We start from the raw sequence: 25679 nt of genomic DNA on the forward strand, positions 1-25679 counted from the left end.
GTTCTATTGTTTGTTGAATCCAATCCAAAGTTCATTATCCAAAGTTGCCATCTATTTCAAAAGTTTACTTATTCAATGAATCTGACCTGGATATCTTGAGCACTAAAGCACTTGCAGCATCCTAAATGGACAAACCTGATGATTATAGTGATGATGTAGAAGCAGTAACAACAAGTTGCTCAAGTATATCAAGGCTGTGATCAGCATAATCAGTATTAGAGCCTTACAGAGATTTTATTTATTCAATAAATTTGACCGTTCTGCAAGTTATAGTGATTAGTGCTTAAAGAAAGTATGTTTGTAGGAGGAGTAACCCAGACTTACCGGAAAGTGGGACAACATTTGCCATTACATCAGGCAGAATAAATCATTCAAAAGAATAAACAAATAAAACAGCAGGGAAATCAGTTTTCAATGGGAATAAATTAAGGAGAAAAATATCCGAGTTTCAAAAGTAATTTGTAAATTTTTTTGTTTTCATTTTTTTTTCTTTTCCAGTCGATGAACAAAAAAATAGAAAAAGACATACAAAACGTATATTTTAAATATGAAATCTAAATTTCATAAAAGACTAAAAAGAAAAACAACAACTCTTTATTAAAAGTAGAACAGTTTATTTGAACATTTATGAACAAATACATAAAGATGAAACATATTTACATTTCAGAATTTATAAAATAACAAGAAAGTATTTACAAATTGATCAGTGGATGCAAAACATTTTTTTTCTGTAGATTCAACAAGATTTAAACAGAAAATAAACGAATTGGAATCTACAGAGAATAAATCATTTTACCAATAAAAAATATTTACAATCTACCCGTAATTGGGTACAAAAATGTTTGATAGGAAAATAAACATGAAATAAAATATTTAATATTGTTTAGCCAAATGAATGGGAAAAGCAGGATTGAATATTATACAAAAATGAAATATTTCAATCCATTCTTTCCTAAGACATGGGCAGAACAAATTTACATTAAAGTCAGTTTACAGACACAGAAATGAAGAATTTAAACTTAAAATAAACATTACCCCTAACTCACCCAACAATAAAATAAAATAAAATGAAAGGTATAAAATTAATCAAATGATCTGTTTAGAAAAAAAAAAAAAAGCTACAGACGTACAAAAATCATTCTAGATTTTTAAGGAGTGTAAAGAACTCCATGTACACGGAAACGATAAAGACAAGTATATTCTAAACTGCCGTGGTTGCTGGAAATCCGAACTTCCACATATTGTGTTGGGTTTGCATTATTCACCTGAAATTAAATAATGAAAACTAATTTAGCATTTCACATGAGAACAATATTGAAATAAAAAGAAACTCTTTAGTGAAAATTGGTTAAAAACAAAGAAAACACAGAAACATTACCTGTGTTATAAACTGCTGAATAGGTCTCCCATCATCTTTGTATGTATAGCTGCCTAAATAGACACCTTCATGATCATCTGGATCGGATAAGCTCTATAAGGAGAGGTGAAAAAAGATGGACCCAGTTTGAAAATCAAAAGATATTCAGTTAATACTTGCTTGTAAGAAACTTATTCATACATTTTTATTTTTGTGTAAATATTGTAATATTTTTTCTAAAGATTTAGGATGTAATATTTTTTTCTTATTTTAATGACAAAATAATGTTATAAAGTAACTTTCATTTTATTTTTAAGCACTTAACATAAATTAGTTACAAAATGAATATTTAATAATTTATAAAATATTCATTTTGGTGTGAAATTTTACAATTAAGAATAGGAATTAGTTTCAGTCAATTTTAAATCCTAATAAAATAACTTAACGGTTACATTTTAGTTTATTTCAAATGTAAGTTTATCGCTTTTATAGACATTTTTAAAAAATCATGAAAATCGAAGCATCTGTTGAACAGACTTTAAAAACATACTATAGGATTTTAATTTAAAACTGTATTTTCTTATATAGCCACATCTCTTTATGTATTAGTTTATTCAATTATTAATTTACTTGTCCGGCGTCCCGTGTCACACAAAAGATGATAATCGCCAAAATTAATTAACGAGAAACAAATTACCTCCCTTTAAAGCCGCTTTTTATCAGTTAAAAATCATTAAAACAAATTCCTCTCCAAAAATTTTTAAACAACAAAAAAATGGAACTCGTTTTCCGGTTTTAAATTGATTATTTTATTTTAAAATTAAAAAAAAAAAAAAAAAATCATGTTGGAAGGAGAATGTAATTTTTTTATCATCGATTTTTTTTTTAAATTTAGATTCTAAATTATTAAAAACTTAAAAACAATTAACTACAATATGTTTTGAATTCGTCCTATGTGTTATATTTTAGTTTTTTAATTTAATTTTGTTTGTGATGTGTTTTTAAAATTTTAAAGTTTTATTTATTTGGTTTAAGCATCATAATCAGTTCTTTAAAAACAAATTCACACATTTCTAAGTTAAACATGAAGTAGAGAAGCGCATAATATTTTCATATTTTATTTTCTTGTCTGTGAGTAGAAAAGCAGATAATTTTAAGCAAACCAAGATATGTATTATTGATTCTCAAAATATTACATTTTTACCTATGTCGATAAATAAAAAATGAAACTCCATGTACATATACGGATATATTAAATATTAGAAAAACAATAAAACAGATGCACTTACATATACTGAGAAATCTTTTGGTGCACTCTTAATATGTCCAAAGGGAGATATGGATTTAGGAATATGTTCCATGCTGAAGGCAGTGATTTTAATTTCATGTGATAAGCGAATCACCAACGTTCCAGTACTGCCTTCGAAGGGCCAACATTCACCGACATGGACATCAGGCTAAATCAAGAAATAAAGAAAACATAAAATAAACACACATACAAGCTATTTTTCTTCTTTTTTTTTACATAGGCATAACCACTTATCAAGGCCCAGAGACCACTCGAGGATAAGGGGTAAGAGTGTACAGTGATTAATTGGACGATTATTGTGAATATTTTGATCAATGTAAACTCTAAACTTTGGGTGAATTTTTTCAAACAGGGAAATCTTTGTTCCCAATTTTCTAAAGATGTACTTAAAGGTTATTACATGTTTATAAAATACAATGAAGAAAAATTAAGTTTTCATAAAAATAGTTTTTTTACCTGAATTACAGTCTTGAGGTCTAACATTGATAATTTGACGTCATAAATAAAATTTGATTAACAGCAAATCTATCCATAAGATCTGATTTCTGGGAAATCTGATTAAATAGACAACTACTTTGATTTTTAATGCGTTAAAGAAAAATTAAGTTTTCATAAAAGAAAGTTATTTTACCTGAATTACAGTTATGGGTGAATTGGTTTTATAATAGAGAGGAAGACCAAAGATACTGATGAGGGTAGGATACTTTGTGAAAGTCTCCGAACAACGATTAGTGATCACACTGCCACCTGAAATAATAAAGAAAAGAATTTTTTCCAAAAATACATTTAAAAAGCTTCTTTAAATATATGCAACCCATAATAAAATGTCAGCTTAAAGTGGATTATTATTTTAAATAAAAATTAACACTTGGAAAGATAAATTTGTGAGCATTGAAGAATGACAGTGCTTAAATTTGTTTGTCAATAATTAGTTTACTGACTATAATTACTGTATTTATGGTATTTTCTTTAGCTATAATCGAATTATTTTATCACCCAACTTCATGACCGGTTCATAATTATCTATGGAGATAGGAAGATGGAAAACAAAAACGCACCTCCAGATTCCAAAGCAAAATCTGCCATTCCAGTTTTATCAGCATTGAACTTCATCAGAGCTTCGTCTAGCAAAGATCGTAGAAACTGGAAAATTAAAAATGAACATTGTGAAAGTTGTACGCATAATGAAGTTACATGTTTTACCGAATCGAGAGGGAGGGGTTAGTATAGTGTATGTTCATTTGTTATATATACTAGTCTAGCAAAACTGTGACAAAAAGGAAGAAATGAAGAAATACAATATTTCTTTAAGAATATGGATCAATATTTATAATTGACTTTCCAAACTAAAAATTCATTTGTTTTGTAAAGGATTAATTTTATTTTATAATTGATGATTTTTATCAATTGAATGTAAATGGGATGAAATTTGTCCATTTTTATTTCTGTATTAATGGAAGAAAGAATTGGGATTTGTTTTACGGCACATCAACTCTTTTAGGGTAATTTTGTGTGGCACAATGTATTTATAATCATTTGATAAATTCTAAAAAGTTATTTAATTGAATGTTTGGTTTTACATATAATTGCTGGGAATTATTTGTTCTTGTTCAGGTCATTTAGTATTTGTAAAATATTATTGTATAATAAAAATATATAAATGAAAGAGCATAAACACATGTACTAATTGTCCCTAGCCGGAGTTGCCTGGGAGTCATATTACTTACGTCTTTGGTTTCCTTTTCCTTTACCAACAGAGCTTCCTTTATCAAGGATCGTACAAACTGGAAAATAAAAATTTACCATTACAATATCAATCAAACTTGGTATCTTTAATCCTGTAGGTTGAGTTTCCAGTGTTTTAGTGAAAACAAAACAAGATTAAACTAATGAATACTGTCCATTGAATATAAATATATGTGCTCTTGTATAAATAAATGAGCACTCTCGTTATTTCTTCTACTACATAAAATTACACGCACACATATGTTATGCTGCCTTTATATTTTTGTAGATTCTAATATTTGTGTGGTTAATATCATTAATCAAATGATTTACTAAGTCCATGGGGCTGTGAATAAATAAAGAATACAACAAAGTGAAAACTGACACTCTTACAATATTTGAACCTGTGGCTCACCTGTACAAATGCACAAGAACAATTTTCAGTAAGTTTTTCATACACATAAAAATAATTCTAGAAACATATGTAGATAACAAAGAAGTTATATACATATAAATATATATGTAAGTGTGTGTGTGTGTGTGTGTTTGTGTTTTATCTTGCCGTTGACGTCATGCGTCGCACAAAGCCGAGCAAATGCTGAGTTATGTCTGGTTCATAAAATGCACAAGTACCAAGAAGTTATATATATATATATATATATATATATATATATATATATATATATATATATATATATATATATATATATATATATAATATATATAAATATGTGTGTGTGTGTGTGCGTGTGGATAAATTATATGTATTAAAATTTATTAAATCCTTAAATCCTAAATTATCTTAGAAAGAATTTAAATGAAATAATTGGTTGCAAATCCAATTTTACAAGTTTCAAATTCACATGAATTGACATAAAAAAATGTCACACACCAGTCCCGATATACAACATTTTAAATCAATTCATAGCAACTGTTTTTTTGCATTCGTACCATTCTTACCTTTTCAACATCAAAAATGAGAGAAAATTAAACTAAATCGAATACTGATGAAAGTTTACCTTTGCCAGATTAGCAGAAATTTCTATTTTGACATCAGAACGAATGTGAGTGAATCCAGCAAGAAAATCAGAATGAAGAGAATTTTGAAGAGATTTTTTGATTGTCATTTCATATTTGTTCTCACAACTTATTGAACTTTGGCTGCAAAAGAAAAATTATTCAAGTTGAACTTAATCGTTGTAAAAAAAAGGGGAATTTTTATTCCTGGAAAATGATACAAATGATAACATAGTTTATTTTAAAGGAAATATAGTTGGGAAATCAAGAAACAATTTATTTTGGTTCATCAACTCATTTGTGATGTACTTGCATTAAAAAATTTAGTATTTATGTTAGAAGCTTTTCAGTTAAAAAAATGAAAGATGCTTTTCCAGAATCGCCATCATATGAAAATAAAACAAAAATAAATCTGTATGAATGTACCCGAGATAGAAAGGAAATATTGTTCACAAAAAAAAATCATGTAAATTGATCACAAAGTTTTATTTTTCATTAAAAAAATTAAATTCAGTGGCTAAACTACGAGCATCGATCCGAGTTTGAAGGAATAAAGGAGATAAGTCTAAATAATTCAAACTATTCTGGGAAGTAAATTTCAATTTATTTATGCACCAGTAAAATAAACACATCAGTATTAAACATACTTTATATGCAGAGAGAATGTAGAATGTACATCAGAAAAATCTTGAAAAAAATGTGAAAAATCAAACTTACCTGTTTAATGATTTTCCTAAATTTGTATTCAAAGACTGAAAAAAAATTAAAATTATAAATCGGTGAATTTGAGTGTTTACTAAGATAATAGAAAGAAATTAAAAAAAAAAAATGGAAAAAAAGGGGAAGAGCAAATCCAATGTCGAGGGTAGGGGGTGCGAATAGAAACAGAATTGAATGTTCTTACCTCAGATTTTCCTGGGTATTGCAACATATTTGATAGGCCAGCTGCAAAAGAGAGAAACAAAAATAACAAGATGGATAAAAACATATACATAATCCTCTTCTTCATGAAAATGAAATTATAGCAAAGGTAGCAGTTCACCCAAAACTGGAGGTAATTCACCAATAACTGGAGGTGATTCATCCATAACCAGAGTTAGTTAACATATAACTTGAGGTAATTAACCTATAACTGGAGGTAGTTCACCTATAACCTCCTGTGCAACATTTTCATTTGCTACTAAGATCTAAAAGTGCATCTCACAATTGTATATAATGTCAAAAATTAAAGGGTTTTATGATGAAAAATTCCTGCAGCAAATGAAAAAGTACAAAGCTAAAAATATGCTAATCATCCAAATAGATAAATATTTCAACAGATTTGCTAAATTTTGATTCTTGTTTTTTTAATTTACAATTACGTTATTCCGATTATTCTCACTATGTTCATCTTTGCTCCAAGCATAATTTTTATAATAACTCGATAGATGTCAAAACGTGTCATGAGAAAAACAAAAAGCAATACTTACAAATGATCCACAATCCAGTGAGCAGCAGCAAAATAAAAATGGGTAGACGACGGGTAAGTCGACCAGAAGTAACACTGTCAACAAGATGAGAGACATGATTAGAAGTGGAAAGCAGACGTTTATATTATTTAACATTGATTTATATATACAGAGTGACTCCCAAAAAAACAAAAGCTAAATGGAAGCCATCTAGAACATATGCTGTAGAACGGAGAAAAAACGGCCAAAGACCCTAGTGTTTTGATGTGATGTTTTGAATATAATAAACTGGTTATGACCAAAGTTTCATTTCATTCGGACAAAAGAGTAAGAAACGGGGCCTAATTAGAGGTGAGGCCCGGTTTTTTTCGGGTAACCCCCCCTCTCTCTCTCTCTCTCTCTCTCTCTCTCTCTCTCTCTCTCTCTATATATATATATATATATATATATATATATATATATATATATATATATATATATTTTAATACAATGATAGTTTCTAGACCCAAAATTGATAGAGAAGTTTGTTACAGATCATTCCACAGACAGACAAAGTCACATTTATAATAAGTAGCAGGACCTGTGGAAATTCCACGGCAGACTTTTTCATATGTAATATATTGATTTTAGTATTTTTTGGATGTTCAGCATAAATAAAGCCGCCCTGGTATTATTGTAGCTTTTGTGTTAAAACTGCAAAAGTATTTATCCTAGCTAGCAGTGTGTGTGTGTGTGTGTGAGAGAGAGAGAGAGAGAGAGAGAGAGAGAGAGAGAGAGAGACTGACTAACTTGTGTTCTTTCAGCTATAATCGAAACCAAAACCAAAACTTATGAAAAATTCTTCATAAAATTATTTATTACAAGTGATGGAAAGTTATAACATTTAAACGACAGTTATTCCGAAGAAAAAAGTTGTAAGTGTGACAAAGGAAATAACACACACGCAATCGTATTAATATATAGATGAATCTTAACCAAAAGCAGTGAACGTTTTAGTTTTAACACACTGTACACTTGTTTTTAGCACACAAACACGATAATTTATCATGAAAAGGGTAAAATTCAAACTGTGTATTATCTGTTTCGAACCAAAAAAGTATTTATCCTTAGAGTTTAGAAAGCAAATAAGAAACGGAAAAAATGTTATGTCGATTTTAAAAATCGACATAACATTTAATAAAACAAAATCTGTTTAGTGTTTATACTTACATTAAAGTTATGTTTGTGCAGAAACGTTTTGCACCTGCCATAAAGCCTTCTTTGGATATGGGGATTGTCCTCACATTTCTGTTTTCTGAAGAAATTTAAAAATATAAACATTTCAACTAATGAGTTATTAGCAGGACATTGAAACAAAAGTTGTAAATTTCTAGAAAAATAATTTTATATGTTGTTTTAATAGGTCAAATTAGATATTAAATTATTTTTTGTGATTTTATAAAACAGTATTTTGTAAAATAACTGCATAAGAAAGAAAGATTAAATGTTGTTTAAAGATTTTTTGATACATCTAAGGATATTTCGTATTTTTAATTGCCAATATTTTTCATTCTATGACCCTAAAGTATTTTGTTAGTGTCTAAATAGAAATACAATATAAATTGCTGACTTTTTCAAATACTTACCAATTATGTTAAATCTATCTGCATTGTCCATGAGATAATCACCAGTTAATTCCAATTTAGCTGCAGCATACGCCATCCTTTGAGCCATAAAGCTTTCTTTGGAGCAGGGGATGCTCCTTACATTTCTAAAAGTTCTGTTTTCTGAAGAGATTTAAAAATATAAACATTTCAGTTCAAAATTAATTTATTCTTTGTTTATAGAGTCTAATGTCGGAAGAATGGGGTTGGCATATGGATGTATTTGTAGACACCTTTCATGACCACAATTTTAGCAATTTTGATAATTTCTCACCTGGAGTCAATTTTTTGCACAAAAAATGTAACTGCTTTATTTTAAAATTTGCTTTTGTAGCATGGCTTTTGTGTTTTCACTCACACAATTAGTCAATAAATCCACAGGATTGGAAGAAATGTCAATCTAATACAATTTAATATCGCTTTTGTCAGAAATAAATTCTTGAATAATGCTGTGGAATACTGCCAAAACATAGAAAACAAGCTGATTATTTTAGAAGTCATAAATCTTATAATCAAAATAATTAAAGAATTCAAGTTTTCGAATGAGTAATATCACTTTTGGGTAAGCATTTAAAATTGTGTCCAGAGCAGAATGCGGAAAAAAAATTTGTATAGACATTAAAATTGTTTCATTTTATTTTTATTGAATATTAATAAAAAGGAAATCATTTTGAGTTAAAATCTATTTAGCATTACGCATGTAACTTGAGAAAAACATGCTTGAAATGTGTCACCATTATGGTGAATCGAATTAAATTCACTCGCCATTTTGTTTTGATTTCCTTTTAACACTTATCCTCTAAATAAACTACCATTTTTTTTATGTTAACTTTTATTTTTATTTAATCAACACAAATGACTGAAGATTTTTATTATTATTTCAATTATTATTATTATTATTATTATTATTAGTAGTAGTAGTAGTAGTAGTAGTAGTAGTAGTAGTTGTAGTAGTGTTCATGCCATTGTTTATATTTAAGAAACACTTATTAACAAAATCTATTGTTTTCATATAATGTTTTGTATTTGTTACTTGCAAACAGGAATCAACTCTTTGCAGCAAAGATTTACCTGAATAAACAATCCTTTGTCTTCGAGGTCTTAACCAATAGGAATGAGGCATTGTTTGGTCTTGATCCCTAAAAACTGAAAAATAAGGAGAAAGAAGCTACATTATTAAAAGGAAAGCAAAATCTATATATATAAAGTTGATTTTTTTATCGATCTAACATTGATATTAAAAGCCTACTTTTTTTATTTAAAAAATTATTAAAACAAACTTCTTAATATACTCAGTCATCTATTTTTTAAGGTATGCAAACTTTATTTTCGACCTGAACACAAGAGAAACACATCAGCATTTCCAGAAAAACACTAACAATCAGACAACAGAAACCATTTCTTCAGAATGCTGTTATCATAGAATTCTGCTAAAGTGTCCTTCATATTTATCTTCATCAACAATCTTTAGAGCAGTGTTTTTAATTGGAGGGGGGGGGGGTAGTACAAGGTTTTTGGTTGTAGTAATGAGGGAAATTTACAAAAAAATAAAAAAATAGGATCAAGGGCCACAAAAAATACAGTGTGCATCACTTAATGTTACTAAAATGTAGTGATGGGATATTCGAATATTTTTTCTGATACCATCACCGATTCTGATACAATTACCGATTCCGATTCTGTTTGAATCTCTAAATATTTAACTATAGAGTTGCTATTTATCCTGATTACCATAAAAACACATGTTAAATATGCAGATATTTTCTCAGACATAAAATTACACTTGTGGGAATGATCTATAAATTTTAGTTTAAACAAAATTAAAAAAATTAAAAGAATCGTTTTTGGAATCGGAAAATAGGTACAAAATGTTTCAAACGAGATATCAATTCCGATACCCCAAAAAGTCCCAATTTTCTGATTCCTGGTTTCAATAAATCGTCCCAACACTACTAAATGGTTATGTTGGATTTTCCCTCTGCTAGCGTTTGTGCTAAATGCTATTGTGTACCTATTAGTTATTATTGTAAATATGGATGCATCTCTTGAGTCAGAAAGCTTTAGAAGAGGGGAGGGGAATATCTTTCTGACACATGATGAATGGGTTCATGGGCTACAAACTCCAAGAAAATTCAACTGGACAATTCTGCCCTTTTGGTGTCGGAAGTAAAAATGTGTAATCGTGCAGGTTAACAAATTGCTCTCAATAGCATCTTGTGGTCAACATTTTTGTGTTTTTTTTTACTATTTTTTACTCTTTTTTACACTTTAGATTTTTATGATTTGAAAATATACAATGTTTTTATTTCAATAAACAATCAATAGTAAAATCTAAAAATAAAAACAATATCTGTAAGTCGCGTAAATACGAGAAATACGCATAAGAATTTTAGTGAATTATTTATTTCAATAAAGTTTTGAACTTTATTTTAATTCATTATATTTTTTATAATTAAATATTTAAAAGAAATTATTAAGTGATTTTTTGTTACAAATCATGATTATTCATATTTACACATACAATGTTTTATCTGATAATTGAATGCTTGTGCAAGATAATTAAATATAAAAATGCATTTTAAATAAATCACTATTATTTAATTACGTGTCACGTTGAAATTAGTAAAAATACCCCCCAAAAAACTTTATTATTCCAGATCCACCATTTTCTAATTTGAAATAGTGATAGTTAACTGAAAACAAGGGAGATAAGTCAGTTTACCATACAGCTTTGGTTACAATAGAAAAAACTGATAAAACTGCATTACAACAATACCTTGAGATACAAATTTAATTCATTCCATGATCACTAACATATCTAAAAAAAAAAAATCGTATCTCCAAATCATTATTCTCATATGAATTAAAAGACACAGAGTTAATCCATTCAAAGGTCACAAGCTACAATTTTGCTTGAATTACACTAAAAAATCACTAAACAAACATAAATGGAACAGTAATGACACGGAAATTGATATATAATAATAAATATTAATAAAAACAATTACAAAATAGAGTAGTACTCACCACCTTGGTGAGTGCCAATGTTAGAGATGTACGCAAGGAGATAGGGAGAGAAGCAAGGCTACCACACACAAACACACTCACAGGCAAACACACACAATATGGCAAATAAAAAGGCCAAGATTATACACAAATAAAAACTAAGATAGATGCAATCCTCTACGCCAGGTACGCCCAAAAATGGAGTACTGTTACTACATCTGGGCAGGAGCTTCTCAGCGTGCCCTATCCAGCCTTGATAGAGTTCAAAACTGTCTTTGCAGCCTCTTTCACACAAAAGAGATGTTGCAAGCATGTCTCTGCCGTTTCGGAATTTTTAATGTTTTTATTATTTTCATGGCAAGTGCTCGTCTGAACTCCAATCAATGGTTCCCTTTTGCGAAACTTTCACAAAAAACACACAACTAGCTACAACCTTTATATACAATATCCCTTATATTATGTTATAGCAGCAAAAACCCTCAAGAAGTATTTTCTTCTGCGAATTGATGCTAAGCGATTCAGCTACAACTGATCAATCTCTCTTCTTTCTGTCCCCTAGACACAATAACTTATCAACTCAAGAGGAAAAGTAGATAGAAATAGAGAGACTTCTCCCATTTTGTTTTTATGGCTGGGCAACGCCAGATAATCATGTTTGTGTCAAATAAAATACACTTTAAATGCAGAAAAAAAGATCCTTACCTGTAGATCCTTATTTACTGTCTCTGTATGATGACAGGATGTGACACAAGGTCGTCAAGAAGATATTCAGCTTCAGAAAAAGGGTTACTTATCGATCTATATCTATCAATATGTCACTAAAACTTTGTTTGACGTTGCTGACTTGTTATCGTGCAAAATGAAGAATGAGTGGTAATTGTTAAAAGCTTTTCCTTTTTATAAAGAATGGTAGTTGCCAAAATTCTTTTATGACGTCATAGAAAGATTTTAAGAGATTTTAATATAAAGATGATTTCTATTGAAATAAAGGGTAAGGAAAAATCCTTTATGACGTCACAAAAGGATAACGTTCTCCATTTAGATAGACATGTAAGAAAATCTTTTATGACGTCACAAAACGATATTGTAATCTACTAAAACAGCTGATAGATACCCCATGACACAAAAGGTCAAAGGTCGTTTGTTTGAATTATTATGTGTGTATAATAATGTCAGCTCCTTTAAGTACTCGGTTCTTATTGTTGAGCACTCTAAAGTTGAAATGAAATTTGGTCACTTAAGCTCGCATGCACAGATGATGATGTTATAATCATTAGATCACTCTGAACGGTTATTTCGACATTTAAAAATAAATGTTTAAATTTCAATGATATTTCTCGCGGTTGCAGTTGGGGTTAGTTCCTTGCTAATAGAGTCAGACATGTCTTCGTGGCTGGGTTCAAATCTCTTGCCTAGCAGTAACTATGTCACCCTGCACTAATGATTGCCAAAAGGTTGAAACACCCGTGTCTGTGGGTATTTTAAAATTATTGTAGTAATAATAATAATAATAATAATAATAATATATACTATAATTTTCTCTGGTTGAGCATATTGGGAGGTGATATACAAATTAACATTAGCGTATGAAGTGATGCTCTTTGTGTTTACAAATTGAGCTTAGGTATTTGGACAATGTCAAAACATTTTTAATTAACTGCCTGCATAGCAGCAGTCAAATAGTGCAATTGTTAGAAGTTTCGACTCTCATATGGGCGGTTGGGTTTCGATTCTAGCTCGAGGTAGTTGCTTGTCTAGCTGCGAAATAATGCTGTACGTGGATGACTATATATATATATATATATATATATATATATATATATAAGACAAATTAATTGCTAAAAACAATTTTATATTAGAGTTTTAGTAAGCAAATAAAATAAAAATATAGAATTGCTATAGAATTGTTAGTTAACATAAAAATCAAAACTTTTAAAATTACAATGTACGAAAAAGTGCAGTTTTCAAAGTTGAATTTTTATGCTATTTTTGCTAGTTATTTCCTCTGAATAAAAACATTTTTGAAAATCCATAGAATAAGAAAAATATTTCATAATGTTCTTGCTTTTCAAACTTTTAATAAATTAATAAAAAATGTATTTAAAAAATTTTTCATTTAATTATTCTTATATTAATGCTCTTATTGTTAATAGCGTTAAACAATAAATTTGTCACCCTAAAGAAAATAACAATACAGATTTATTTTACAACTTTTTATTGAAACTTGTGTGCTGGCACCGAGTCCTGTTGCCACACCCAGAGTCTGCCAGTACACTTTGGTGTTGACTTTCACACTGATTTCGAAGATGTGTCGTGACATGATGCGGCCCTCACTTGAAACCACACCAAAGAGCATAAGCATGGGCAAAAACTTTATTGAGCTCTGCCGGAAACTCCATTGAGCTTTGCCGGAAACTTTGTTGAGCTTTAAAATTGAACCCTGCGGATTTGAATTTTAAGGGTGCTGGCAATAAAACTTTGATCGTTTAAGAACATGAGTTGTAGAGCGGTGCATCTCCGATCTTTCTCGTTTAACATTGTGTCACTCTCATATATGATACAAGGCTCCAATCGCTCTATAATAATATCATTCGTATAAATTAATCATATATTTATATATATGTAAAAGTAAACAGTAATTATTCTTTATGCCCATATACACTAGTGTTTCATGATTATGCAATCATCAGTGTAGGAGGGGAACAATTCCTGACGGTCATGCACTTCGAAACCAACCGCAAAACCACCTGTTGATTAATTTGCTAAGCCTTTAACCAATCAATTGCAATGGTAACGATGAAAATTAAGAACTTTATATGCCAAATTCGTGTGAATACATTATACAATCTAGAGTGTTCAAACGATTAGAAGTCGTGAACATTGCTTAAACACTAGTTGATTGCTTTTTAGTTTTATAGTGCAGACAGTTCCCATTCTTCGGTTTTATTAAATGGGCTTGATAATTATAATTTAACAATTCTTATTCTTTATACCTACAGAAACTAATGTTCCATGCTTATGCAATTATCAGTGTAAAAGAAGACACTTCCTTCCAGTCATGAGATTCGGTCATCTCTCTCTTTAGTCTGTTTATTATACAAACATTATTGCTACATATTTTCCCTCACAAAAATCCGGACATCTCTCTCTCTCTCTCTCTCTCTCTCTCTCTCTCTCTCTCTCTCTATCTATCTATATATATATATATATATATATATATATATATATATATATATATATATATATATATATAGTCTGTTTATTATACAAACAGTATTGTTTACATATGTGCTACATATTTTCCTCCTCAAAAAAATCTTTAAAAACAAAAAAAACAGTAACCACATAGAAGTATGAAAAATTTCCTCTGCAAAAAAATTTTAAAGGCAAGAAAAACAGTAACCACATAAAAGTATAATAAAATTTCCTCCTCCAAAATAATTTTTAAAACAAAAAAAAACAGTAAAAACAAAAAAGTATAAAAAAATTTCCTCCACAAAAAAATTTTAAAAACAAAAAAAACAAACAGTAACCACATAAAAGTATAATAAAATTTCCTCAACAAAAAAATGAATAACAACATAAGTAAACTAGAAAAAAATATTTTTCTTACAATTCACTTAAAGAAAAATGTTTGACAATTTTCTTGAAAAAAAATAAAAAGTAATTATGGTAGGTTGTTATCGTATTTTATCATATTGCTTTTTGTTTATTTCTCTAATAAATGTTGTTACGTTTCCTAGATTTTTTTTTAGATTTGATTGGCGGCGCTAGGCATATTTTTGGTAGTTCTTTTGTATTATTTCCAGGTTTGTGATGGCGGTTTTTCTTTTGGTTCTTGATTTTTTTTTATGTTTATATGTTTGGATTCTGGCAACTCATCAGATGTTGATTGGTGCACACAATAGTTGCTTGATGTTGTCTGGACAGCTAAAACTACAGTTTTCTATACATTACTTGTTTTATTTTTTATTATTTTAATTCAATTAGGTCGAAGAGATTAAGTGGCCCACTCTTAGGGCTTGCACTTGATTTCCCTATGAGTTAACTTTATATTGAAGAGCTCTCATTGTTTTACAATTTTTTATTATTTTGTTTTTACTGGAGGTGAGACATGCTACCGCATGCCAAGCATTTGCCTGCTATTTCAGACACTCCAACTGAGATATATTTTTAAGATTTTAACCATCCCTTTAAGTGTAATTATTTCTATCTCTTTTGCACTTGGTTCACCGGGTATCTTTACAATATTTACACACTCCATTATATTGCATTGTATAATAGCCATCTCTCCACAGAATCTTATGAATACATTTGTGAATACTTGCCATGCTATTGGTTGGCTGATTCTGTACATATTCTCAGCCATTTTTTCTCTTATCTTAACATGTTCAATTGTTTTCCTCTATGTATGTATATATTTGTATTGTTCCTGCTCTTTCAGGATTTTGATGTTAGTATCTTGATCAAGCTCTATGTTTTCTGTTTGGATCTGCTTCCCGGCTCTGAAGAAGCATTTGTCACATTTATTCAGGTCAAACCTGTACGACCTGCAACGGTTCACTTAAGTCAGTATCTGAGCTGGCATACTGCTTGAGGTCATCTATAAAAAGCAAGTGGTTGATTCTTTTGTTTGAATCTTATTCGTGGACCTGGCTCAAGTTGTAGTCACCCAATCTTTTACTCAGTAGTTTACTTAGAGGATTTATCATCAGTGGAAGTCGTTTCAAATTTCTAGCTGCCCTCCTAACCTAAGGGATCTATGGAGACCGAAACTTCTTTAAAATTTAAAAGTTTGTTGAAATTTACATTATGTATAAAATTCTTTGGGGAAAATAATGCAAATGGCCAGGAATCTATACTTTACTAAATATGTGCTGCCTACCTTTTAGTGATTCGTGAGGGGGAAAATCCCTTAAAATTCAAAGACGTACATCCGATTTCAATGAAATTTAAACCATATATACAAGGGTCATTGTAAAAGTAGGGCCTCTTATGTTTTATCTCATAAATTTAAACGTTTGAGGAGCTATGAAAACCAGAATTGTACCATTAAAATGAGCTTTTTTTGTGCTTTTTTTTCTACATTATCATCACCATTCTCAATGCCCTTTTGCTAGCCTTTTATAATGTCTCGATGGTAAAAGTTCCGAACATGCTTGGTCACTTACATAACTGTCGCCACTCTTAAATCGACGAACCCATCTCCAACTGTTAACATCAACTGCATCGATTTCATAAAAGTTCAACAGGCGCTGTTGAATGTTGATCAGTTCAATTTTTTTGCATGGATAAATTTAATGATACATCATTGATTTTGACCCACGTTTATGACAGGGATTGTTTTGCTTAGAGTCTCACATTGTCAATATCTGCAACAGAGAGATGAAACTTTCAGGTCATGAATTGAAAAATAGGAGGAATTTTCTTTCTGCATATCCCTCGTTTAAGATATTAATTCAAAGAATTTTCCAACATTACATTTTTCCGACTATATTGAGAATCAAAATGGGAAGCAGTAAAACCAAAGGCAGTAAAATATTATGAAAATGGTGAAAATTGACATGGAATTCAATCCCAAACAATGTTAGGTCCTCCTGCTAGTTAATTAAAAAAATCGTGCTTCTTGAAAAAGCAGTTTCGGAATTTTTAATGTTTGAAAAATAAAATCTTCAATTTAAAAAATAGTATTTTAATTCTCTTGATTTCCTCAACCGTTACTTGATTTTACTTTTTTTCTTATTTTTATACGGTCGAATTTTTTAAAGACAAGTATAATCACCCCAAATATAACAAGAATTACTAGTGAGTATAAGTAATCTATATATCTATGAAAGTGTAAATGTTTATTTGTCTGTCTGTCTGTCTGTCTGTCTGTCTGTCCGTGTACATTTCCATATCAAATAACTTTGTCAATTTTCGGTCTACAGACTCGAGATTTGACATAAGGGGTATTGAGATTTAGGAAAATCTTTTTAATCAGTTTTCGGCCAGAAATTTGTCTGTTAAAGGGTCAAAGCTCAACGATTTGACCTTTGAGAACTTTACCAAACTCCTCCGCCAATTTTGAGGCTTAATACTTGAAATTTTAGATGTAGGTTACTTGGACTCTACCAAACACCTCCGCTAATTGTGGATCTAAACACTTGAAATTTTACATGTAGATTACATGGACATGCGTCAAGCATTTTAATATAATTTGAGCCCAAAACAATAAATGCGAAGGGGTAAAATTTGGGGTCAAATTTAAAAAAAAATTTGACATCTGCGGTAATTACCAACTTTTCTCTATGGTAGTTAAGGAAGCCTATTATATAGAAAGGCATTACTGTACATATTCACACTTTTTAATATATACATATGCACATAAAGTTATGAACAGTACATAGGGCCTGAGCAAAGCCGGGCAGAAGTGAAAATGTGTGTGTGTGTGTGTGTGTGTGTGTGTGTGTGTGTGTGTGTGTGTGTATGTACATTTCAACGATTAGACCTTTGAAAACTCTACCAAACTCCTCCACTAATTTTGGGTCTTGAACATGGATCACACTTCTTTATTTGATTTGAGCCCAAGAAATAATTGTTAAAGAATGAGAATTGGGGTCAAATTTTAAACAAATGTGATCTCTGCGATCACTACCAAATTACTTAGCCAATTTCTGGTCATTTGAAATTTCACATAAAGGGTATTCAGAGATAGGGAAAACTTTTTATTGGTGTGGGTTGAAAATTTGAGTTGCCAAAGGGTCAAACTTTAAAAGATGTGACATTTGCGGTGTCTAACAAACTATTCAGACAATTTTTGGTTTAAACATTTAAAATTTATGCATAACTGGTATTCAGACATGCGGCAATTTTGAGTCTACAGGCATAAAATTTTAAATGTAGGTAACTTGGACATTGGTAAAAATGGTCAAAATTGGTGTGCAATTATAAAACAATTGGCCCTTGCAGTCTCTACAAAATTACTCAGGCAATTTTTGGTCTCAATATTTGAAATCTTACATAAAGTGTATTCACATGTAGGGAAAGTTATGAACAGTGCATAGGGCCCGAGCAAGGCTGGGCTGAACAGTTAGTATGTCTATAAAATTGAAAATGTGTGTGTGTGTGTGTGTACATTTCCCTACCAAACAACTCTGTCAATTTTCGGTTTACAGTATCGACATTTGACATATGGTGTATTGAGATTTAGGAAAAATTGGGGTCAAAGTTAAAAAAAACTTACCTCTTACCCAATTTTGGGTTTAAACATTTAAAATTTTACATAAAGTTTATTCAAACACAGTGCAAGTTTTTTAATCAGTTTCTTGCCAGAAATTTGGGTACCAAGGCGTCAAAGTTAAAAAAGGTTTACCATTTGCGGTCTATAGCAAAATATTCATCAAATTTGGGGTCTAAACATTTGAAATTTGAAAAAAGTGTATTCAGACTTGTGGCAAGCATTTTAATCAGTTTTGGAGCAAAAATGTGGCTGCCAAGAGATCAAAGTTGAAAAAGTTGACCTTAGCAGACTCTACCAAACTCCTCGGACAATTTTGGGTCTAAACACTTGAAATTTTACATGTAGGTTACCTGGACACGTTTAATTACATTTGAGCCCAAAACAATAAATGTTAAGGGGTCATAATTGGGGTCAAATTTTTTTACAAAATTGACCTCTGCAGTGTTCACCAAATTACTAAGCCAATTTTTAGTCTAAACATTTGAAATTTTACATAAAGTGTATTCAGACATAGGGTAAGCTTTTTAATCGGTTATTGGCCGAAAATTTGGCTGCCCACAGGTCAAAGCTGACTCTTCCGCAATTCTGGGTCTAAACACTTAAGCTAAACTGCTTATGTTAGAATAAAAGTATCCAAACTAACATGAGAAAAAATTATGAGAATTAATAAAGAAGACAAAAATTTTATAATTAAAAAAGTAAATGTTCAAATTTCAATAAAAATGATTCTCTGAGAAGCAATACATGAAAAATGTTTTTTTTTTTTAAATGCTTAACAAGATCAGATTAAAACTTAAACCCTTTATTTGCATGTGGAAAATGGCAAGAGTACATGTTTTTTTTAAAACAGTAAGCCACGAAGAGAAATTAATAAAAATTGACGGGTCGTTCTAGAAAATCAATTATAAAAGTGATATTCTCCTAAAGGGTCATGGTTCAATCCTCAGTGTGGGCCACTGAAAAATACAATTGTGAATTACTTAAGACCTCTATATAGTCACGGCTGACGGAACAAAACCTGCTTCCCTGATAAATAAAGTGTTTCATTTGAAATTTTGTCCAAATTCTTCAGTTCGACAAAGACATTCACAAGTTTGACAAGATACACCTGAAGAAGGTCGGAGGTTACATTAACTGAAACGTTGTGAAAATCACACTCAAGATAAAACCAGTAGTCCAATGAATCGAAATAATATGATTAATAAAAATTATTTGAACAGAGTTTGAATAAATAATTTAGAGTTTACCCTGAATGTAAAGCATGATAAATTTTATTCTATTAATATGCAACTAGCAGGACCTGTGGACATTCCACAGGGGCCTACTACATATGTAATATATCGATGTTGGCATTCTGTACATGTCCGCCGTAAATGGAGACGCTCTGATATTATTGTAGATGTTTCGTTAAAACTGCAAAAATATTTATCTAAGCTAGCAGAGACACCCGGCGTAACCCAGTCGTAAAGTTTGTCTTACATATGATATTTTAATTCTTGCAAATTTTTTTATATATTATAGAGTTACATTTTATTGATTTTTATTTATTATAAAGTTGTGCTTTGAAAAATAAAAAATATATATCCATATAACTTGGGTGCATCAGCTTGAATGGAAACCAAAACTTATGAAGAATTCTTGATAAAATTATTTATGACAACAAATCAAAGTACATAACAATTAAACGACCCGGATGTAAACGTGACACAGAAAATGACACATACGCTATCGTATTAATATATAGATTACTTCTTTATTCCTTAAAAAAAACACTCCACTATTTTATATAAACTTATAAAGGTTTCTTGATAAAATTTATTATAAAAAATTGATTACTGGAGTGCCATCAGCTATAAACAAAAAAAACCCCACTCCATTATTCTATATATATTTGGGGGTAGATATCTCTGATAAAATGTTATACAGCACAAATCATACCAAAAAATATTTTAACTCACACTTCAATGATTCCAATCTATTTATGAAAGAGAGGTGTAATTTAATTTTTTGTTGTACCTGTAAGCATTGGTATCACAAGAAGTGCAATGGAATTATTGGTAGGTTGAGAGAGAAAAAACAATTTGCTTGCAAGAAGTATACAACCATGAAGACGGATGAGAAGTCAGATGTGGAGAAAATATATTTAGATGGTGAATGATATGATGGGAGTGTTATGTCAGCCTTTTTTTTACATAAGCATCACCACTTATCAAGGCCCAGAGGCCACTCGAGGATACCAGTTAACGATTGTACAATAGTCAATTGGACAATATAGTAATTGTTAGTAATGGAAATTCGGAACATTTGTAAACTTAAGTTGAACGGCTCATCAAGAACTTGTTTACATTGGACTTGCAGACAACCACATTGTAATCAGCTGAAAGCAGGCAAACAGAAGAGAGTTCCACAGGCGTGCAGGTCTAAGAAAAAGCTTTCTTTATGGAATCTACATTTAGGTTTAGGCACAGATACAAAGTGGAGGGAATTATTGATAGTGTTTCAGCTAGACGAGTGTTTGTTGTGAAAGTTTGGCGATGGGGGACTATAAATTACAGCTCAAACGAGCACTTGCCATGAAAATAATGATAAAGCAGAGACAGACTTGCAACATCTCTTTTCTGAGAAAAAGCTTGCAGGAAAGGGATGCGCGATTTGCATGTTTTGAAACCATTTCTGACGACCAGGAAATTTCCCATTCTCTTTGTTGTTTTACTAAGGAATTTAACTTACTTGTTAATTCTCTAACCGATATTTTTATTATGCATTTTTTCTAAGAATGTGAATAGATTTTCCAGCCAAATTTTATTTATAAAATATTTTAAAAGAATTAACAATTTAACTGGACATTCCATTTAAAACCTATTGTTCTTTAAAACTTATCTACAGGGTTCGATTCTCGTTTAATCTGATATCATTTTCATTAAACTAATTCTCTTTTCTTTTACTCACATGAAAAGGGGACAGCCGTTTTCATGTAACACAATGGCAGCATCAAATTCTGCAGAGAACTACGGCTGTCTATTAGGTTTTTGCTGGAATATTTTCGAGGGTATGAAATGGTCTATTCCATCAGGTGTGATACTATAGAGGACACAGCCTTTTTAAACATAGGATTAGTTCTTATGACCTCAGAGAAAGATTAAATAGGGAGATGTGTGCAGAAGAGTAGACTTTGGTTGTATGGCCACGTTGAAAAAAAGATGAGGATGATTAAGGGAATAGATGTACAACAGTTGAGGGAGCTTATTCAGCTTAAAAGGGAAAGCCAAGGAAGAATTAGGAGAAAGTGATAAAAAAGAACCTGAAGGAAGGAGGGATAATAAAGACTTGACCAGATATAGGTTACTTAGAAAGTTAATCTTAAAGCAATGCAATACATGTCACCATGTTAAAAGGACAATAAACTGATGATGATGATGATGATGATGATGATGATGATGATGATTGCATTTCCTTGTTTAACTTGAAACTTTTATTAAAACCATAAATGCATTTCCATAAATGCCGTGTTCTAAAGCAACTCTATAATACGCCTGGATATCTTGGGCACTGATAGACCAAGGAAGACGACCTGTGTGTGTAAAATGTCATATAACTGCATGCAACCTGATTGATGTCAACTTGCAGCATCCTAAATGGCATAACCTGATGATTATAGTGATGATGTAGAAGCAGTAGCAACAAGTTGCTCAAGTATATCAAGGCTGTGATCAGCATAAACAGTATTTGAGCCGTACAGAGATTTTATTTATTCAATAAATTTGACCGTTCTGCAAGTTATAGTGATTAGTGCTTAAAGTAAGTATGTTTGTAGGAGGAGTAACCCAGATTTAACGGAAAGTAGGACAACATTTGCCATTACATCAGGCAGAATAAATCATTCAAAAGAATAAACAAATAAAGCAGAAGAGAAATCAGTTTTCAATGAAAATAAATTAAGAAGAAAAATATCCGTGTTTCAAAAGTAATTTGTAATTTGTGGGACAACATTTTATGACCTTCACCTTCACCGAGGTGCACGACTTATATGACCTTCACCTTCACCGAGGTGCGCAACTTGACACAAAAAAAAAACAACTTCCTAATCAACTGCTAACGCACGCATCACTGTAACGTCCAATGACAACAACAACAACCTTCTCACTCGACCTGCCTTTTATACCACTCTCTTAATCCCTCCTCTTGCGCATGCGCCCGGAGATCTCTGACAACCTCGAGACTTCCGCTTATAAAAACCCAAGTTTTGTTGTCGCGCATGCCTACACAAGGCACAAACATGTGGGCGTTTGTTTTGTTGGTAAGTACTACACTCCCCCCTGATCTGATGATCACATAGTGCACTCCGGGGGTGGCCTCTTAGTTCGCTGGCTTCTGCGAAGGGTGGTATTTACAATCTTGGATTCAGGTTCTGGTTCTGGTTCTGGTTCTGATCCTGCCTGATCAGACGAACTACAACTACCACTCTCTTGCTTGGTGACCTCACTTATCAGCAGCTCATCATCTGATGATTCATCGCTCTCTGTAGTTGTGGGATGTACTTCACTAGCTGGGCGAAGATCGCGCACATGGCATGGGGTTCCATCAACAAGGACCGAGTGCTGGCTGACCACTCCAGATATTCGTCCTCGCTTGAACTTGGTGGTGCACCGGTTTCCAGGGGGTCTTACCCAAATTGGATCCCCTACCTTGTATTTGTCATGACTCTCCTCGTCGATTGGCTGGACAGTGTCAATGCTCTTTATCCTAACACGGTATGCGTGTATGGCATTTGCCGGTGCTGTTGTTAGTGTCTTCCCATCCTTTGGTGTGATGTTATACCAATATGTGGCCTCCGTAATGGTGCATTACTGTCTGGCAGCAATTCTCTTGATGCTGCGATGGCTCCTCTCAGCAATGCCATTACCTGATGGCACATGAGCACATCGCAGTCGGACACCCCACTCATTCAACAACTGCCGAACTTGGTGGCTACAAAAAGCAGCATCGTTGTCCGTCAATATCTCTTCCGGCACACCTCGCTCAGAAAAGATAGATGACAGTTGGCGGACAACATTCGCTGAGTCCTGCCTGGTCATTTGCCGCCACACCGCAAAACAAGTGGGTCCACAGTCAATAAGGGTTAGAAAGGGCTTACCACTGTAATGGGTAATATCCATCGCTACTCGTTGCCACACATGCTTAACCTCCAATCGCCCTTCTGCCATTGCTCAGGTGCAGGATCGATAGACTGGCATGCCTCACAGTGCTTGATGATCTGCCTAACATCTGCCGTTGTCACTGCCGGGTCCACACGCCTCGCAAAATACAGAGTTCTTTTGTATACCTGGATGTCCACTCTGCACATGAATTCTTTGTATTTGGCATGAGCTAATCGCGCCAACTGCGCAAGATCGAGCAGCGAACTCCACGCCTGTCTTCACAGCTTCATACCATTTGTGAGGCACACGGGTTAGTTGGTCTGCATGATTACAGTGTGATGCCACGAGCATTACACTCACCGACAGGTCATACTCTGATACCAGACTCTTCAGGGTGTTTAGCCTCTGCCGAATTAACATCTCACTGGCTGCCTTAGTGTGGACTCTCGTTCGTCCCAAAAGAGTGATGGACACCCAGTGGTAGACGCAGAGAGGATCTGTGTACAAGTGCAACTTCTTTTACTGCCATTGCAGTGCCAGATTTAAACCCTTCACAACAGCATCCAGTTCTGCCAGGTTGATGTGTTGAGAATCATTCACGGGTCGCAGCCAGCACGCGTCTTCAATTACGTTTCCACTTGCTCCAATAACACTCCCAATGCCAAAGAACTAGCGTCAACCCACACATTCACAGTGTCCCCATCGACACACCATTCTCCATGGGCAGGGTCCTCCTTGTCAACTCTCTCTAGGGTTTTCGTCGTCATCAGAGTTAGAAGAGCATCATCAGATACATCATCCCAACCTGTAGTTACTAAACTTGCCCTGCATTGGATGACGCCCACAGCTGCTCGGAGCCAGCCACACACTGGTAAGTGACCAATAAGTTTCCCACACAAGGAAAAAATAGTCCGCCGTTTAATAACATCAGGGATGTTTGGAATTTCACTGCCACGCCTCCATCGTAAGGTACCGTCTTTCCTGCAGACGTCCAGTCCTAATACCTGTGCTCCATCTCTCAGATGTTTGGGATCCTTGCACTCCAACCCGAATTGAGCTAACTTTTCTCTGACGTGCGACGCCGATTATATATCTTCATTGACGTACACATCGTCAATATAGGCCGATGTTGCGTCATCAGTTTCTTTTCCTGGGACAACACTGCATTTACAATGGTCTTTATGATTTGCAGTGCCACATTCAGCCCAAAACCAAGTCGAGTAAGGCAGTATCTCTGACCCCGGAACCACACTGTCTGGAACGGCCACAATGTCTTATCCACTCGCACCTGCAAATAAGCCTTCTGCAAGTCTACTATAGACACATTGAAGCCCTTCTGGCGCCATTCAGCTTGCTGGCGCACATGTCAGCATCGGCAGCGTACGTCTCAATGTATCTATTGAGTTCACGATAGTCCAGCACCGGATGAACTTTTGATTTGTTATGCTCGACTACCGCCATTAAGGGAATCAGACCCTTGGGTGGTCCCAGCTTGTTGGGGTAGGGGATCAGCCATCCATCCTGGATCCATGCCTCAAAAGCCCTTCTCATATTCATTACGGGCCTTGTCGGGTATCGAGTACTCTGCAATGCTATTCTTGAGTTCAGTTGGTGCCGTTCCTTCTGTCCACTTCCACAATGCAGTCCATGCTTTTGGTGATGGTCGTAGTCCACCTTAAAATCAGGCCGATCAATGTGAACTGCAGCACACACTGGGGTTTCCAAAAACCGCACAGTCCCATCTCTTCCGATAACAACTCCCCCCAGTGCCTTAATAGCATCATATCCCAACAGTACATCAAATCCCAGCAAAT

At 32.6% G+C, this 25679-nt stretch overlaps 2 protein-coding genes across 2 annotated transcripts; both read right to left on the minus strand.

Annotated features, from left to right (window-relative positions):
- Positions 1-633: 633 nt before the first annotated feature.
- Positions 634-4733, minus strand: LOC145252310 (SUN domain-containing protein 1-like). Its single transcript, XM_080111723.1, has 7 exons — positions 4725-4733; positions 4394-4450; positions 3725-3809; positions 3298-3413; positions 2647-2814; positions 1379-1471; positions 634-1265 (listed from the first exon to the last, which is right to left on the minus strand). The coding sequence occupies exons 1-7, from the start codon at positions 4731-4733 to the stop codon at positions 1149-1151; spliced, it is 645 nt and encodes a 214-aa protein (XP_079967849.1). The 3' UTR covers positions 634-1148.
- Positions 4734-5297: 564 nt separating this feature from the next.
- Positions 5298-12355, minus strand: LOC145252402 (uncharacterized). Its single transcript, XM_080111792.1, has 8 exons — positions 12208-12355; positions 9571-9645; positions 8482-8622; positions 8066-8150; positions 6878-6951; positions 6313-6353; positions 6126-6160; positions 5298-5552 (listed from the first exon to the last, which is right to left on the minus strand). The coding sequence occupies exons 2-8, from the start codon at positions 9620-9622 to the stop codon at positions 5384-5386; spliced, it is 597 nt and encodes a 198-aa protein (XP_079967918.1). The 5' UTR covers positions 9623-9645; positions 12208-12355; the 3' UTR covers positions 5298-5383.
- Positions 12356-25679: the final 13324 nt, after the last annotated feature.

This window comes from Euprymna scolopes, chromosome 29, assembly GCF_053919585.1.
Source record: "Euprymna scolopes isolate OS-2025 chromosome 29, ASM5391958v1, whole genome shotgun sequence".
In the NCBI taxonomy this organism is placed as follows: domain Eukaryota; kingdom Metazoa; phylum Mollusca; class Cephalopoda; order Sepiida; family Sepiolidae; genus Euprymna; species Euprymna scolopes.